The following is a 19197-nucleotide window of genomic DNA, read 5'->3' as shown; positions in this document are numbered from 1 at the left end:
GGCAATAAGGGCAACAATCAAAAACAGGAAGCTGGTGAAGAGTAAGAAGGGGGCCATGTTCCAGCCTAGGAAGCAGAACTTGGCAGCCCAGCCACATGGTTCTGGCTTTACAGTCAAGGATAGAAGTGATTATAGAACTTGCCTCCACATCTAAGGAAAGCTGCTGAGGCCAGCCATGTTGTAAAGGATGTCCCTGAATGGAGACCTAGAGAGGCCACTGTCTGAAGCGGTGAAGCTGAAGCTGGAATTGCCTTGTAGACCCCAAGATGTTGGAGATGCCAAAGCTTTGGGACACCTGTTGAGGAAAGCTGCCGAAGCTGGGAATGGAACCAGCCCATGATAAAGAAGTGTGTAGCAGTCAAAAAAACTGAACTAAGGTTGGAGATCTGAAGAGCGTTTTGACATCAGACATGGAGATGCAGAATTTGGAGTTTGTCCAGCTGGTTTCTGGTCTTGTTTTGGTTCAGTATTTTCTCACTATGCTCCCTTCCCTATGTTTTGGAATGGTTATGTATATCCTATGCCATTATATGTTGAAAGTATTTGACTGGCTTTTTGATTTTATAGAGGATTATAGTTAAGAGACTGCGTGAATCTCAGAAAAGACTTTGAACTTTAAGTCTGGGATTGTTAAGACAATGGGAACTTTTTTTTTTTTTTTTTTTTTTTTTTTTTGTTTTTCGAGACAGGGTTTCTCTGTGGCTTTGGAGCCTGTCCTGGTACTAGCTCTGTAGACCAGGCTGGTCTCGAACTCACAGAGATCCGCCTGCCTCTGCCTCCCAAGTGCTGGGATTAAAGGCGTGAGCCACCATCGCCCGCAGAACTTTTAAAGTTGGACTGAACACAATTTTGAATTATGATACGGCTACAAACCTTTGGGGCCTAGGGAGTGGCATGTGGTAGTTTGAAAGAAAATAGCCCCTAAAGGTAGAGCACTCTTAGGTGTGGCTTTGTCATAGTAGGTGTTCTCTTGTTGGAGGAAGTGTGTCACTGTGGTGATGGGCTTTGAGCTCAAGCTACTCCTAGTGAGTTAGTCTGCTTCCTATTGTATGCATATCCGCATGTAGCAACTCCTTCTCCTGCACCATATCTGCCTTCACGCTGCCATGCTTCCTGCCATGATGATAATGGACCAAACCTTTCAACTGTAAACGAGCCACCTCAATTAAGTTTTCCTTCGCCATGGTGTCTTTTCACAGCAATAGAAACCCTAACAAAGACAGATATATCTACTCATGAACTAAAAACAGAATGCTATAAACAAAGAAAAATCAATAAAATAACAACAAAATCTTAAAAAAAAACTCCTAAGAGTGACAGAGAGTGTCAAGAAATGTGGTATTGCCAGTAATTACAATACTTAGGGACTATGCCTTATTATAAGTTCAAGGTCATGGTCACACATGGACACAGATGGAGACCCTATCTCAAAACAATACCAGGAATGCTCAGGTAGTCAGGCTTGTGCAGTCAGCACTTTTACCTGCTGAGGTATTATCTTTTCAAACATACACACGCATGCGCACACTCTCACAAACGGTAGTTGAACCAGAGTCAACATTTCAAAGGTATAACTTTCTTCTGTGTTGTAAAGAAAGTTATTGCATCTGAAACAGTTTGAGGAGAGTGGTGGTTTAACAGGATGCCAACAGAGAATAAATAAGCTGGTGACTGATGTCAAGTAAAGACAGCTAAGGCTTTTTAACATCAGTCAGAGTCAATACTCATGCCTCCTTTGGCATACTGAGTAGAGCTTTCATTTCTTCCGCGTTACTAATGCTTGCAGTACACATCTCCATGTATCCCATACAGCAATAGACCCCATGTATCTCACAATAGAAAAGAAATAAAAAGCAGAGTGAGAAGGACCACAAGAGCAAACACTTCTTGTACAAGCTGTGTGCAACTGTGCTGGGTTTTTGTTTTTCTGTTAATTTGCTTGTATCTCACCTGAGATGCACCCTCTAACTACAGATTCATATTCTATACATCCCTTGGAAACCAACCAAAAGACTTATCTGCTAGGTCAGTTCCTACCAACTGTAGCTTACGATAAACTCATCTTTCAGAATGACTACAGCACCACTTATTTGACATCTAATGTTATCTCAATGTTGCAACTTTCAAGGGCAAGGACCACAGCTAACAATCCTGCTCAGCACTGAATGCTTTGTTAGGGAACTTAAGGAGTCCTCCTCTCAAGTACCTGCTGAATTCAACTGCCCCTTTGGTGTTGAATGTTTCTCCATTTCCAAACTTACTAAAATATGAATCTATGAGGACTTTAAAATGTCTATCAGCCTGGAGAAATAGCTCAGTGGAGCAAGTGTCAGTGGGAGCTACAGAACTCTAGTACCAATGGTGGATAGTTCTGTAACTCCAATACTGGAGGAAGGTGAGTTGTGCTGTAGAGACAGGTGGTCGGTCCAGCCAAAATGGTCAGTTCCAGGTTCAGTGGCAGACCCTGTAGACAGGAGAGTCTGGAGCAAGTAGATAAGGATAAAGGAAGACACTCAACATCTTCCTCTGGCCTCCATACATAGGCACCAACACTGCGCAGAAACAAGCTCCCCCCCCAAACAAATAAAATGTAAATTGTCTGTTTTGCTCAATTGTCTAGAAAAATGTCTCTAAACATCATGAGAATGAAGGTGGTACTTACAGGGGTAAAATCAATAGGGAAATAACAAGATGTCACTTCAAATAATTCTTCCACAAAAGGTCCTGTGGCAACAGAGAAAGAATGAAGTTGACTTAAGTTCATTCTGACTGACCAGCTTCAACCAGCTAGTCACCACTACAAAAACATACCCAGACTGTAGTCCTTGGAGATGAGGTCATGGACAATGCGGAAAGCCACCAAAAGATTACGAGGATCCTTTTCTCCATCCATCACCTGGATGAAGCCAAATGTGAAGTCAGCTCCTAGGCCCTTCAACTCTGGGAAGGAAAGAACAAGGTCACTGCTGTCCCATAGGATAGAAAGCCTGTATTCTCCTCTTGCTGTCTCTTGCTTTCCTTTTTGGCCTAGCAGAGCAGCCCTTTTTGTTTTTCTCTTCCAAGTGCTCAGTAAAGATATGTATATGTGCAAGTCTGTGTGTGCATGCATGTGTATTCTTCCTACACTGGGAGAAGACTGACCTCACCCAAGCCTTTATCACTCCTCAGAGTCCTGGCCTTTCTACACATCCCCTAGACCACAATACACCCTTCTAATGTGAGACAGATTGCAACCGCTTGTTTTTCATACTCCTCACACAGTCCTGCCTCTTACCTTCTTCCCGTGATCGCATGAAGTTAGTGATGATACTGAATACTGTATGGCGATCTACTTGTAGCAGGGACTTAAGAGTGGAGAAGAAAGGAAATTAAGTGAAGAAAGAAAACAAAGAATACTTCAAACAATACAACCTTTTTGGCCTTCACAATCTCTAGTGGATAGTTCTTTCTAAACCAAAACAAGATTGAGTTAAGAGGAACCATAGAGAAAGGTCTGGCTACTGACCTACCAGCACAACAACAGTGATGCCAGTAACCCAAACTTGTTTCATGTATATCTTAGGTTCTTAGCAAGACAGGTCAGATATAATGCCATGCCTTCCTCTCCTTAGCCATTATAAAGAGATACCTGTATATGACCTCAGTTTAGACAATCTGTGTTACCACCTAATTCTAAATATATCAACAACTACAAGGCAAAGACTAGCAACAAAGTAAACTTGCAGCTATTATCACTCACCTGTACATGTATCTCCTGGAAGATGGCTTTAAGTACAGAGACAGCCAGCCCAGGAGGCAGGGCCACAGACATGCTCTGGGAGAGAAGGGAAGATATGAGAACACTGTCTCTAAGACAAAGCTCTACGATGCTTTTTGTTAGGTAACTTGGCATCCTAACATCCTGCTGTAGGAGGAAGCACTCACAGTGAGAAACTTTCTCTAGCTGAGCATTTCTTCACAGCTCCTTTCAAACCAGCCAAATTCCAGTTCCCCAAAGATAGCTTTTTGTTTTGTTTTTAAGTGTAGATTATAAGTGAAGTTTATATACAAGGTAAAGTGGAACAACACAGGGTGACTTACTCTCAAAAGTAAGAACTGTAGAGCTGGCTTTTACTCCTGCATTTGGGCCTTTATCCTTCGGCATGTGAAGGTTCATCCCCAAAAGGCCAGGAGAGAACTGTACAAGTGATCCCACAAACACAGTTATGTAATGAGAAATACTCACCAGTGCCCTCAGGCCCTGGAGGACAGATGGGATCACAAGATGATGGTCCTTCAGTCGGTTCTCATAGAACAGGATCAGATGTACCACTGCACAAACCAGATCCAGCCTTCAGCTTAGCAGGTGTGAGGAAGGCCCACCAGCTCTGTTTATCTGCCTCCTAATGCCATTCCATTTTGGCTTTCCCTACAAATGTCCTCCTCAATCAAGAAATGGCTCCCACTTGATGACACCTTTATTTTGTGAGTTAGAGACAGGAAAGCTCTTGTATTCATTCTCATAGAAGTTCACAGTGAAACCCTCAGAACTGCTTCCTTTTTAACTTCATTATTTTATGTGTATGTAGTGGTCTGAATAAAAACGGCACCCGTAGGTTCCTATATTTGAATGCTTAGTGGCAGCACTATTTGAGAGGAATTAAGAAGTGTGTCCTTAGTGGAGGAAGTGTCTCATTGGAAGTGTTTCAAAAGCCCAAGCCAGGACCAATATCTTTCTTTTCTTGCTGCCTGTGGATATGGATGCAGAACGGTCAGCTACTTCACCAGCATCGTGTCTGCCCACATGCTCCCATGCTCCCATCATGACAAGAATGGACTTAACCTCTGAAAATGTAAGCAAGCCCCAGTTAAATGCTTTCTTTTACAAGAGCTGCCCTGGTCACAGTGTCTCTTCACACAAAAGAACAGTGACTAGGCCAGTGTGGTATGCAGCATGTAGAAAACCTCCAGAAGCCAGTTCTCTCCTTCCACCTGCATGTGGGATAAAACTCAGGCCTCCAGGGTTTTTCCTAAAGCGCTTTTACCTTGAGCCATCTCATCAGCCTTAGATTCACCATATGGAACTTTTTCTCTTTTTCTTTGGTGCTGGGGACTGAAAGCAGTTTCAAGTTATACTGTAAGTTACAGGGATCACTCTGGTTGTCAGGCTTGCACAGTAATTGCATTTACCCAATGAGTCATCAAAAAGCCCTCTGTCTTCTGTTTCTTAAAGAGTTGGGGGTTTAGTACAGGATCTGCAAACCTTTTCTTTTTGTAAAGGGCCAGGCAGTAGGTATTATATGTTTACAGAATGTGGACACTAAGGATACAATGAACAAATGATCAAAGACTATATTTGAAATTGATGCATCTTGTAATTTAATTTTAGCCATCTCTGCCATATATACCAGTAAGAAGACACTGAATTAGTTGTTCAAAGATACATTAAGCGGCCTTTCCCTGTGCATGTCATGTAGGCCATGTGTTTAAGGAAGACGTTCCTACCAGCAATATAAGTACCTTCCTTCTCCAGGAGCAAGGAGTGACACTGGAGCAGCACCTGTGACAAAAGCTGGATTCCTCGTGCCCGAGTTCGGGGTTCTGGATTTTCCAGAGATGACCTGGGAAACAGCAAGACAGAAAACATTTGTGATTGACGAGCTCAAATTATAAAGGAAATATTCTGCAGTTAGTCCCACTTACTCCCTTAGCAAAAGAGTCATACCCTCCTAAAAGTGTTTAAAAACAACCCATGGAAGGTACTCTTGAGCTAATAACATTAGTGTCCAGTGAACACTGACACTCCAGCTGGAGTTGCACACACCTTTAATCCTAGCATTTGGGAGTCAGGCACATCTCTGAGTTCGAGGTCAACCTGGCCTACAGTGTGAGTTTCAGGACAGCAAGGGTTATACATAGAAACCCTACCTCAAAAAATATTAATTAATTAATTAAAGACTGAAGCCCCCAAACCTATCCCTAGCTTAGTCTGGCAGTACCAAAGGCTCGTGTGACATCACAGTCAACAGAAATTTCTGTCTTGGCATCCCTTACTTGGCACTCAATGAACATTATGTTTATTCTCTCTCCCCTGAGGTATGAACAGTACCCACAGGGCTTCAGAGATGTCTGGCAGCTGCAGCTTCTACTGAAGGCAGGCAGCAGATTTTTGCAAACTAAAACAAGAAATTTTTTGTGTGTGCAGATACACATGTATGTGAACACAAATGCACATGTGTATGTATGTATGTACATAGAAGCCAGAAGTCAACCTTAAGTATCATTCCTCAGGAATTGTCTATCTTATGTTTATTGAAATAGGGTTTCTCAATGGTTGGCCTGGAGCTGTTTGATTAGGCCTGTCTCCACCTATCCAGCATCAGGATTAAGAATGTGTACCACACCTGGCCTTTTAAATGGATGCTGGGACAGAACTCACTTTACTAATTAAGATACTTCTTTAGCCCCCTTTTTTGTTTTGCTTTTAGAGACAAGACTTCATTCTTAGTCCAGGCTGCACTTACTTGTTGCCATCCTCTTGCCTTGGACTCCCAAAGTGCTGGGATTACAGATGTGAGCCATTACTACACTGGGCTATTTGTAAAGCCTTGCTAAGAGAAAAACAATGCTGAACAACTAAGATCCTAGGAGGTAAGCTTGCACACCCCTAAACCTTTTAAAAACAAAAGGCTACAAAGATGAATGGATTTTGTTTTGTTTTCTTTTTTGAAGACAGTTTCATGCAGCCCAAGCTGGCCTCAAAAGTCTTTATAACTGAGAACAGCCTTCATATCCTGATTGCTGGGATTACAGCTGTATAGCACCTCTATGCCTGATTCTAGGCTGTTCTGGGAATTGAAGGTCTTTGAGCGTGTTGACAAGGTCTCTACAAACTGAGCTACACCTCTAACTGCAGCAGTTCTAACTAGGAAGGACTACTGATATGGGAACAGATGAAGTGAAGCAACAAGATGACTTATATTCAAACAGCTCTCCTGAGATTACACTTAAACATAACCTGAGCAGAAAGTAGATTTCTGGAAAGCTGATCCTGAGAGGTTTATGTGAAACCTCAAAGATAAAGGAACTATATTGGTATAGAAATAAAACTACTCGGGCTGGAGAGATGACTCAGAGGTTAAGAGTACTGGCTGCTCTTCCAGAGGTCCTGAGTTCAATTCCCAGAAACCACATGGTGGCTCACAACCATCTGTTCTGAGATCTGGCGCCCTCCTCTGGCGTGAGGGCATACATCGAGGCAGAATGTTGTATATATAATAAATAAATAAATCTTAAAAAAAAAAAAAAAGAGGGCTGGAGAGATGGCTCAGAGGTTAAGAGCATTGCCTGCTCTTCCAGAGGTCCTGAGTTCATTTCCCAGCAACCACATGGTGGCTCACAACCATCTGTAATCGGGTCTGGTGCCCTCTTCTGGCCTGCAGGCATACACACAGACAGAATATTGTGTACATAATAAATAAATAAAAGAAATAAAACTACTCCTGACTGTATTCTGAGGACAGGAACTCATAGAAATGTTTCTGCTTAGCAGGTAGGATATTGTCCATTTGCAGCACTTAAAAAAAGGATCAAGGCACACAAATGCTCATAACAGCATTTTTCATAAAAGCACAAAAATGGAAACATCCCAGATGTCCATCATAACTCATGAATAGTTAAACAAAGTGTTGGTCATTGGTATATAATGGAATGTTGCTTAGGGAGCAATGAAATGTAGATGTGACATACAACACAAAGAAACCTTGTAAACAAGCTGCACTGTTAACATTGGTTGTTATCCTGCCATGATCTAGACTCGCCCAGGAGACAAGCTTGTAGGCATACTTGTGAGGGATTACCAATAGTACTTATTCCTGTGAAGGATTTTCTGGATGAAACTGAGTGGGGAAGACTAACCCTAAATGTGGGAAACAACGTTCTCTGGGGTAGAATCTTGGACTGTATGAGTGGAAAAACCTCTACTTCCTGATTTTGGATACAATGTGATCTTATTTACGCTTCAAACTCCTGCCACCAGGATTTCCCTGACATAGGTTTGAACCTTTGAACTATGAGCCAAAAATGAGCCCTTTCTACCTTAAATCGCTCGTCAGAGTATTTTATCACAGCAATAAGAAAAGGTAAAATTCATGCTAAGTGAGAGAAACCAGACACGAAAGTCACACAGCCTTTGCTTCTACATATCTGAAATTTCCACAACAGGCAAATCGACAGACCAGGAGCTGGGAGGAAGAGGGATAAGGGAATGAGTGCCGAGAAGCAGCAGTTTCATTTTGGAGTAATAAAGATGTTCAAATGGTGATCGTGTGCAAGAATACACAGATCCATCAATGTATTAAAACGCACGGAATTCCAAACTTTAAAATTGTGAACTTTGGCCCAGCAGTAATGGTGTACATATTTAATCCCAGCATTTGGGAGGCAGAGGTAGGCGGATCTCAAGTTTGAGGCCAAACTGGTCTACAGAGTGAGTCCCAGGACAGACAGGGCCATATAGAGAAACCCCATCTTGAAACTCCCTCCAAAAAAATGGTGAACTTTGTGGTATGTCAGTTTTACACACACACAATTTATCTATTTTTATGTGTATGGATGTTTTGCCTGCATGTATGTCTGTACCATGTGCATGCTTGGTTCCCATGGAGGCCAGAAGAGAGTGTCAGGTCCTGAGACACGAGTTACAGACAGTTGTGAGCAGCCATCATGGGTACTGCGAATGAAGCCTGGGTCCTCTGGAAGAGCAGACATAGTTTTTTTTAACCCCTAAGCCATTTCTTCAACCCTGTGTCAGTTATACTTTCAATAAAACTATTAATAAAAACAAACAAACAAACAAACAAAACATTGCCTGGTGGTGGTGGCACAAGCCTTTAATCTCAGTGCTCCAGAGGCAGAGGCAATTGGATCTCTGAGTTTGAGGCCAGTCTTGTCCAGAGAGTGAGCTACAGGTCAGTCAGGGTTCTACAGAGAAACCAAGAAAAAAACAAAAACAAAAACCCTTACCACCAGAAGAAGGTAAACAGAAAAGCCAAATGATCTGTTGTGTAAGACATGCCAGTTTTAAATTTTTCCTTCAATTTTCAGAAGACAAGGCTGACTATGACAATAACATATTAGTAAGACTTGTCAACCTAAGTGGTCTGCTATGTATGAGGTTTGGGGAAAGCAAGCCCTAGACTATAGGCATGTATTTTATCTGATTCTTAGAACCCTAGGTTATGAATATTTATTTTATGTGCATTGGTGTTTTGCCATGGGTGTTGGGTCCCCTGGAACTGGAGTTAAAGATAGTTGTGACTGCCGTGTAATTCTGGGAATTGAACCCAGGTCCACTGAAAGAGCAGCCAGTGCTCTTAACCACTGAGCCATCTCTCTGGTCCCTACAACACTGTTCTTTTAGTTGTTTCCAAGTATCTTCCACTAGTGAGGATCTAGCACAGTCCATGTCCTGAGCACTCTCCAGACAGGGAAACTGGACCTATAGTATGCCTGAGCCATCTGGGGCAACTAGGCTCCTAAGGGGATTAGCTGGATCTAAAGAAGCACAAGAAGTCTAGTTCCAATTAGACCAGTGGAAGGCCTTTGGACACCCACTTCACCCAAACCTGCAGGCTGAGTCAGAACCTGTTGTGGCTTACAATTATATTCAAGTGCTGCTATGGATAGGGGGCTTTTTTTTGTTTGTTTTGTTTTGTTTTGTTTTTTGAGACAGGGTTTCTCTGTGGCTTTAGAGCCTGTCCTGGAACTAGCTCTGTAGACCAGGCTGGTCTTGAACTCACAGAGATCCGCCTGCCTCGGCCTCCAGAGTGCTGGGATTAAAGGCGTGCGCCACCATCGCCTGGCCTGGATAGGGGGCTTTTAACTACAAGAAGAAAATCAGGTTCCAGGGAAGCAATAACTCTGAAAGTATCCAGACAAGACTGGAGAAATATTCTAGAACAGAGGTTCTTACCCAAGGGCTTCTACCACTTGTAACACTGTATAGCCACCGGATTTCACATCTAGAAGAAATAAAAGAAATATGAAAACATAAAACAGTACTCAGTGGTTGAATTTTTCCTGTTTACACTAGGAGACCATATACTGCTAGACAAGATGTCCTCCTAGATAAGAAAGACACTGCCATGTTTCAGATATGTAGTGTCGAATATTTAAAAAATGAAAAATAAGCATTATCTTCTGTAATTGAAATGTCTGTATACACAATTAAAAAATAAGCTATGTATAAATTAGTGTTATCAAATGAAAAAACCTTTGTGTATATACACATATATAGCCTATAAAACAGCATAAAGGATGAATGGGGACAAATGGCATAAAGGGTTAAAAAAAAAATCAGGACCGAAGGTGTTGCTCAGTTGGTAGAGTGATTGCCCAGCATGCACTGAGTCCTGAGCTCAATCCTTAACACCGAATAAACCAGGGGATAGCACATCCACATGGAGTGTAAAGGAAGGAAGATCAAAAAGAACGAGAGAGAAAATACCTAGCTACAAATTTAGCTGAACTGTACATTTAAAACACCTGACTCACAGAACTTTTAAAGCCCCTGGGGGTTCTGGCTTTATAACTGTCAAGATGGTACTTACAAAACAGACAAGCAACAAGGTCCAATAAGGACAGAGAGAAGTGTGAATCTGTGTACAAACATCCTTGGTGAGATTGTAAACTGATACAGTTGCTATGAATTAATAGTACGGAGGTTCCTCATAAAGTAAAACAACAACAACAAAACAACAAAAATAGCCTACGACCCAGCTATAACACTCCTGGTTTTATACCAAAGCAAATGAATTAATATCTGAAAAGATGTTCATATGCCCACATTCCCTGCAGCTTATTCATAATAGCCCAAATATGAAAACAAGACTAAAGTAGCTCTATGCACACTGATAATGGACAAGATCTCAATGCAGAACAGTAGTATACAATCCATGTTTACAGTATGTGCACAGAATGCTTTTTAAAGTTACTATTATTATTATTATTATTATTATTTGGAGACAAAAGTTTTACTATGTAGCTCAGGCTGGTGGATTTCACAGAGATTCACCTGCCTTTGCTTCCTGAGCACTAGGATTAAAGACGTGCACCACCACACCTGACCTTGGGATAATTTGAATTAACAAAAAATTGCAAAGACAATGCAGAATTTCTGTATAACCTTCATCCAGTTTCCAACTTTATCATCATAGGTACAAAGTAAATTATTAAAGTATTTATATTTGTTAAAACTAAGAGAGTAACATTGGCACACACTACCTAAATTCTAGACATTATTCAGGTCTCACCAGTCTTTCCACTAATGCCATGGTTTGTTACAAGATCCAATTAAATATATCACTTTATAATTATCATCAAGAGCCCTGAGTCTCCTCCGTAAGTTTCTCAGTTTTCCTTGATTTTCACAACCTTGATAGTTTGATAGAATGTACTTCAATCTGAGTTTGATACTCTCACGTTTAGATGGTATCTACTAGTTTTCAGAAGACTATCAAACACAAGTACTTTTACCCTTGTACTCTATCAGGGATACAAATTACCCCACAGTGCTCTCACTGTAGCCACTTAACTTTAGTCACTTAGACCAGGTAGATCCAGATGTCTCTGCACTATGCAGGACTACTTTTCCCTTTCAGGTACTCTGTCCTTGGAAGGAGAGACAAAGTTATCCCCTACTCAGGAAGAGGGAGATTAGTTCTACCTTCTGGATATCTACCTAAATTAATTTCTTCTATAAAAAGAATCTAGTTATTACTGTATCAATATTGACCAGTATATATTTATGCTATGAGTTATAATACAATAAATATACTCAATCTAGTAATATCGAATAAGTAAGTCTGTTTTATTGTTCCTGTTGCTCCATCTCTGGTCACTGAGTTTTTTATCTGTGTATGTGTGCATGCGTGAAGGTGTACTTGTATTATAGCATAGCAGAGAACAGCCTGTAGGAGATAGCTCTTTCCTTCTACTATATGGGTTCTGGGAATGAAATTCAGGTCTGTGGGTTTGGCAAGCACCTTAACCTGATGCGTCATCTCGTGGACCACCGTTTAGTTCTCCCCACCCCTATGACAGGGTTTTTCTGTGTAGCTTTGGCTGTCCTGGAACTCAGGCTGGCTTTGAACTCAGATCCACCTACCTCCCAAGTGCTAGAATTAAAGGCATACATCATCACCACCCAGCAAGTTTTTTATTTTATTTTTATTTTTAATTTTCTGAGACAGTGTCTCACTATGTAACTCTGGCTGTCCTAGAATTCACTATGCAGACCACGTTAGTATCAAACTCACATAGAACCCACCTGCCTCTCCAAATACCATTATACCCACCCCTCACTGAGTTTTTCTCTGTTGTAGGCCAGCATGATCTACATAGGAAGCTCTAGAATGGCCAAAACTGCATAGTGAAACCCTATCTCAAATAAATAACTAGATACCATGATCTGGGTGTGGATGTGCTATCAGAACGACACTGCTTCTAGACTCTCCGTTTAAAGACCTGGGAAATAGTCAAACACAGTATGTACAACTTATCCATGTTACTCAAACATCTATCACTATTTCTGTATTTATGTATGTCAAACTAAACAAAATCATATTGAAGTCTTGGGCTGGAGAGATGGCTCACTGGTGAAGACCCGGGTTTTATTACCAGAATCCACATGCTGGCTTGTGGCTCTAACTTCAGTCTCATGGGATCCGATGCCCAAATTTGATCTCTGTAGGTACCAGACACGAAAATGGTTCACATCCATAATTTAAAAAAAAAAAAGGTACAGCCAGGTGTAGTAACACATACCTTTAATCCCAGCACTGAGGAGGCAGAGGCAGGCAGATCTCTTGATTTTGAGGCCAGTTTGGTCTACAGAGCAAGTTCCAGAACACAGCTACACAGAGAAACCCTGTCTCAAAAATCCATACACACAAAGTCTGTAAATCTAATCCAGTATTCATTGTAGCTTTCAATTTTTAATCTCTGACAGTGGGGAACCAGTTCTGTTATTTTATAGCTACTCTTTGGTTATAAATTATTTTTTATATATGTGCCTATGTATGCTCATATTTGTATGTATATACACGTATGAGGGTGTGTGAATTCAGGTAGGGGTCAGAGGACAATCTCAGTAGTGGTTCCTCAGGCACTTTGCACCCTTTCGTACATAGGGTTTCTCTGTGTAGTTCTGGCTGTCCTGTAACTCACTCTGTAGACCAGACTGGTCTCAAACACAGATACCCCTGCCTCTGCCTCCCAAATGCTAGGATTAAAGATGTGCGCCACCACCACCCAGCTATACCTTTTTTCTTTGAGACAGGGCCTTTCACTGATCTAGAACTTCATATTGTAGGCTAGCTACCAGCTCCAGGAATCGATTTCTGATCATACCATCACTGAGATTACAAGTGTGTGCCACCATGCCTTTTATGTGGGTTCAAGGCATCTGGACTCAGGTCTTCATGTTAGCAAGCCAAGTGCACTGACAACTGAGCCATCTCTCCAGTCCCATAAACAATCTTAGGACTGTCAACCTCCTTGAGAAAAAAGTTTATAAACACAATACAGCATTTTAAAAATAGTTTTATCCTTGGCTATACAGTTTTTAGACAAACTTGTTCTCTAAAATCACTTAGGTCGATCTTTCCCCTCCCAATTCAGCTGAGGCTATCTCACACAGTATTAGCAAAGATCATCTGTCACGGCCTGCAGACCTGCACATCCATTCACACCCTCAGTGCTCTATCTGTAAGTATACAGCTTAGTGATATTAACAGCATGAGAGATGTAACAGAAGCAGCTTCCACATTTTCCCACATTTTGGGGGATACAAAGAGTGACAGATTATCTTGGAAGGAGTGGGTTAAGATAAATGAAGGAGTTTTATTTAATAAATGTACAGCAACTGGGGAATTATTTCCAAAGTCTGTTCAGGGTTCCAGACCCAGAAATCTGTCTTAACTTCTGTCAACATAAGGAAAAAGTGGAGAAGGCTTCAGAACACTGTCCTAAACCTCCAGTTCCCCTACGTCTGCTGGTCTCAGAGCAACAACTGTGAGCCAGGCTGGGCAGAAGCTCAGTGTGGTACTAGTAAGAACTCCAATCAGACTGAGGAAGGGGACTCTAGTCAAGATTCATAACTCGTGACCGGCATCAATTTAGCCATCAAGCACTCTTAGCTCTACTTGTTCCAGGGTGTGGAAGGCCCAGCTGCTGCCCAAGCGCCTGAGAAAAAGCCATGGAAAATAAACGAGCAAGCTGTACAATGGGGGCAGGGACAACAAATCAGGCTCACAGGACAAACACCTACCTACCAGCCAAGTCCTACCCTGAGAGGTTCCCTCAGAGTTTATAAATAAAAACGACTTCTTCAGCATCCAGAATACATCAACAGGAAGAGGGCTGATTACTACAGCGATGCACCCATGTTCATGGGATTCCTCACATACCAGGTGAGGCATACAGTGCGTGAACACTCCTAGTGGAGACCTGTGATTTAGTTTCACAGGGTCCAGATTTTGAATGAAAGCATTTTAAAAACAGAGATACAATAAACCTGCCAGAGCACATTAAAATGTAAGTAAAGGAAATAGATACTAAGCTGGCAAATGCTTGAGTCAATATTCTGAGAATGCTTGCACCGTATCTTAGGATCTTATTCCAGTTCTAATGAGTCTACCTCAGACATGTCTTTTTTCAATTACGAAGCCTCCTTTCCATGCCTTCTAAATAATGACTACTTTTTTGCTCCCTACTTTTGTGTGATAAAAACTGCTGGGAGCTGAGGCTGCCCTGAGCTAAAGCATGCTACTGAACAAAGACCAGTCCCTCAGACCCATGGGAACTGGCAAAGCTTTCCTCCAGTCTATGTGCAATGTTGACACAGTGTACAAAAAGCAGGACTGCAGCTTGTTTACAGCCTGAGATTGCTTCCCTACAGAGACCTCCCACAGAGACTAGCTATCCCCTCTTTCACCAGCTATAAATAATAAAGGGGTATTCGGTACCCCAGAGCATGCCTGTGTGTCTGTCCTTTCTTCATTGTCCCAGTCAGGTTTCCAGAACCAAGCCATGTTGGGTACAGTGGAAAATGTTCCTGGAAATCTTAAAAAAAAGTTTATTACATTTTTATTTCTTTTGTGTTGGGGGCACATGTGGTGCTCAGAGAACAACTTTCAGGACTTCGTGCTCATTTTCCACCACGTGGTGTTCCTAGAATTGAGCTCAGTCTAGCTCGACTGCAAGTAACTTCTTTACCCATTGAGGCACTGAACACTGTGAATAGGCAAAAGCAGCTGAAAAGTTAAAGTGGTGCATTTTACCTTAGTTAAAAACAAAACAAAAAACAACACTTTGGGCTCACTTTGGCTACACATATGCTAAAATTGGAACGACACAGAGATTCTATGCAAGGGCAATGTGAAAATTCATCATACATTCCATATTTTAAAATCTGAGAAAGATTTTTAATAAGTTTTTTTCTTCCTGAAATAGACAATTATTTGTTTATCAAACTCACTGTCTCTTTACTGCCTTGAAGTCCTTTACAGTTTAGCTCCCCAGCCCTCTATCTACTCCCTTCATCAGGATTCTTCTCAGTCACATGAAATGGGAACTCCTTGCCCTCCAGTTTGGAATTTCCAGCCCAAACTTACTTTACACTCATCCTCTGAGATACAGCCTGAGTGTAACACTTGTGAAGCCTTCTTTAGATGCCCCAAACAGAATCATTCCCCTCCTCTTTGCCGTTCCTTACACACATCTCAGAAAGTTGTTTGTTTTCCTTCAACATTGCTATGTGTTATAAAGCAGGTGCTGTGTTTGGACTTAAGACAAAAATGCAGACAGGGTCTTACCGTGTTGTCCTGGCCAGTTTGGAATTTACTATGTATACCAAGCTGGTTCCTGAACTCACAGAAATCTGCCTGCCTCTGCCTCCTAAGCTTAAAGAAGTGTGCCTCCATACCCATCTAGATCGAGTTCTTAAGAAAACCCTGACTATTGGGGCAGAAAGACCTTTGAAATAAAGTGTCAACAATCTGATGTCGCCACAGTATATAAACAAGGTTAACAGAAGGAATACATGTTCTGGGTTATGGAAATGGGTTAGTAAGTTTATCTGACCCAGGCTGGCCTCTCTAAGTCTTGGCAACCTTCCTGTAAAGTCTCCTGAAAGATGGGATTAAAACTGTGAGCCACCCTGTGGGCCTGGGCTATAAATTTTAAGTCACTGTAAGTTTTCCCAAATAAATATAGCCAAGAAATAATATAAATTATGCCTTTGTATTCCTGGAGTAAGAGAACCAATAATAAAATTATAATAGTTATCTTTCCCAAGGATAGTTTTCCTGGGACAAAGGAAAAATATGTCTCTTTCCCTTTGTAGGAGGCCTAAGTTACTCCAATGTGTCCAGAATTTTGCTGTCTAGCAATGAATTTGCTAACACTTCCTAACTTCCCATGCTTTCCTCAGTCAGGCAAGTTCATGGGGAACATAGGGAAGGAATAAAAGCAGCCGGGTGATGGTGGCGCACGCCTTTAATCCCAGCACTCGGGAGGCAGAGGCAGGCGGATCTCTGTGGGTTCGAGACCAGCCTGGTCTACAGAGCTAGTTCCAGGACAGGCTCCAAAGCCACAGAGAAACCCTGTCTCGAAAAACATAAATAAATAAATAAATAAATAAATAAATAAATAAATAAATAAATAAAAGCAGTATTTGTGTGGTCACTGACCTAGAAGGCACAATCAGATCTCTGTCTGATAGAGATGAAGCCTCTTAATCTGAAGTGGCAGCCAAAGGCACTGAGAGCCAGGGCTGAGGTGGTATGAGTGGAAGTGCGGGAGCAGAATGGAGGGAAATCCCTCAGGAACAGGTTCCAATCAGGGTCTCAAAAAGATCATTTCTGAGGATGAGGATGTAGCTCAGTTAGGCAAGTTGCCAGACGAAGGAGGCTCTAGGGTTAATTTCCAGCACTGCACGGTGCATGCCTGTAATGCCAGCACTAGACATCAGAGCTGCAAGTTCAACCTTAGTTACACAAGCAGTTTGAGGCCAGCCTACTTCCATGAGGTCCTATCTCAAAATTAAAAAAAAAAAAACCTTTTTGATGATGCCACAGTAATTTCTCTATAATTACTCTTTATTCCTTTAACAATAATTTTACTTCAGAATAGTGGTTTCTTCTGGCAATGAAAAAATGTAGCAAAATACAATATAACTAAGACAGAAGAGAAGGGAAACCCTAATGACAGGGGGGAAGTTTATCCATTGTCTAAAAATGTCCCAAAACCACTCCCTCTAAAATGGCTCCCTTCACTGCCTGTTTTTGAATAGTTACTTCTATTTCCTGGCCCCCAGGCTCAAAACTATGGGTTCATCTAGGGTAGTCTTTTTATTTCCTTTTGAGTCTTACAGTTAATTGGGCCCCAAATTCCAAAGATTCTTCTAGCATCTTTTCTCTTCACATCTTGTGTATGTGCGCATGTGGAAGTCAGAGGACAACTTTGAGAATCTGTTCTCTTTACAGCATGTATGCAGAGAATTGAACTCAAGGTATCAAGCAACCTTTACTCACTGAGCCACCTCACTGGCCCCTAAATAGTTTTATGGTGTGTCTACTTTTGTTCCATGAGACTGAGTAAAAACAGGAGGGTCAGATGTGGTTATGTATACAGACATACTTGTGAAACAAATCTGCTAGTGAGTGCATGAGTGGGTGAGAAGTCTAGAGTCTGAAGTGACATGTTGTCTGGCCAGGATAATATGGGGGAACAGCATTTGAACTGAGTCTTGAATATGAGGTTTAATTTGGATTAGATAGTTAAGGGAAGTTTAGAGAAGGAAAACACTCAGGAATCAGAGAATGGAGTTTGGTGCCCGGAACTAAGGGTCCAAGAGGTCAACTGTAAAAATAATGGCTGGGACCAAGTACTGGCTGTCTTTGAATGCCTATTTCAGAGGTCTTATTCCTGGGCTGTCAAGTCATTTCCTTCCTAGTACTTGCTTGTTCTTGGGAGCTGACAACTATTTCCAGCAGAAACCACCAGGTGCAAAACAAAGTTGGCAGTCACTCCTTTTGCATTTGTAACTTATGAATGAGCTGCTGCTTCAAAGGCTAATGTGTTTAGTATAAACAGACTAACTTAGGCTGGAGAAAGTACATCATACTCCGGGAAGACTTCCCAACTGTCAACTATAAGCTTAAGCATTAGCAGGCTTTTGTTTTGGTTTTTGAGATAGGGTTTCACATGGTAGCCAAGGCTGGCCTAGAAATCACTAACAAACTTGCCATCCTCCTGCCAAATCCTGGAACTAAAGACACCAAGCACAGCCAGTAGCAGACATTTTTGCCCCTAAATGCTTACCAACCACCATACACTTACTTCTCACCAGACAGTTGTCTCTTCTGCTGTATTAGAATCTCTTTGGCTCCATAGAAAGAAGTGGATTTGTATTTTTGTTCCCAATCCTTTTCATGCTTGGTGAAAAATACGTGCTCAATAATAAGGACCATCATCTTTTTCTAGCATAAGTTCATTTCCATTTCTCGTATATTATAAAACTAATCTGCTCAATTAGAAAAAACTCCTTCTCCCAAACACACAAAACGTCCAAAAAATAATTTAAGAAAACCCATATCTATATCCATTTTGTATTCTATTTCTTAAATCTGACTCTGATGGTATCCTAACATTCAACATTCGGAAAGAATTCCAAGGAGGCCTCCTGGAATTTTATTTGTTCAAATCCTAAATAAACTCAGAACTCTTAGATTCCTAAAACTGGAACTCTGGGAAGATAACAAATGAGTTATTATAAAAAGTCATGGAAGGTAATTTATCAAAACCCCCACTAAGACACTGAGTGAAGCCTTAATAGAACACCAGTCATCTATAAGCCCACCGCCTCTGACCCAGACTGGCTCCTCTCCTCCTCCCTCTAATTACAACCCCCCAAGAGAGCTGTGGCGCACGCTACTTCCAGGATGGCAAGAGACTGGGGCGTAACCCTTCGGACCCGAAACATGCGTTAACCCTCCAAACACTCGATCCCGCGGTGCGAGCACTTGGTTTGGACCTGAACACGCGCGTCCAAGTCCCAGCTCCACTTCCGGGCTAGACTGCGCCCTACGCGAGTCTCCGGATCTCGCTGGGCCTGGGGGGGGGGGGGGGGTCGTCGTTGGAGAAATGTAATGATGT

General features: G+C 41.7%; 1 protein-coding gene across 5 annotated transcripts in view; it reads right to left on the bottom strand.

Moving 5' to 3' along the window:
* Positions 1–19197, bottom strand: part of Mms19 (MMS19 homolog, cytosolic iron-sulfur assembly component) — a 37416-nt gene that overhangs the window by 17833 nt on the left and 386 nt on the right. For 3 of the 5 annotated variants that reach the window (XM_050144276.1, XM_050144293.1, XM_050144309.1), the window contains exons 2-8: positions 9953–10001; positions 5485–5600; positions 4226–4311; positions 3740–3814; positions 3275–3344; positions 2812–2940; positions 2663–2724 (exon numbers count right to left, since the gene is read on the bottom strand). In XM_050144276.1, the coding sequence (XP_050000233.1) occupies positions 2663–2724; positions 2812–2940; positions 3275–3344; positions 3740–3814; positions 4226–4311; positions 5485–5600; positions 9953–10001 (587 nt within the window). Of the gene's footprint in view, positions 1–2662; positions 2725–2811; positions 2941–3274; positions 3345–3739; positions 3815–4225; positions 4312–5484; positions 5601–8619; positions 8719–9952; positions 10002–19197 lie in introns of those variants that run through there. The other 2 variants (XM_050144285.1, XM_050144300.1) reach the window with 2 other exon arrangements.

The sequence above is a fragment of the Alexandromys fortis genome, unplaced genomic scaffold (genome assembly GCF_014885135.2).
Source record: "Alexandromys fortis isolate MF-2015 unplaced genomic scaffold, M_Fortis_MF-2015_v1.1 scaffold_16, whole genome shotgun sequence".
Lineage (NCBI taxonomy): Eukaryota > Metazoa > Chordata > Mammalia > Rodentia > Cricetidae > Alexandromys > Alexandromys fortis.
Note: the sequence above shows the minus strand (reverse complement) of the source record. Positions and strands in the feature narration are given on the sequence as shown.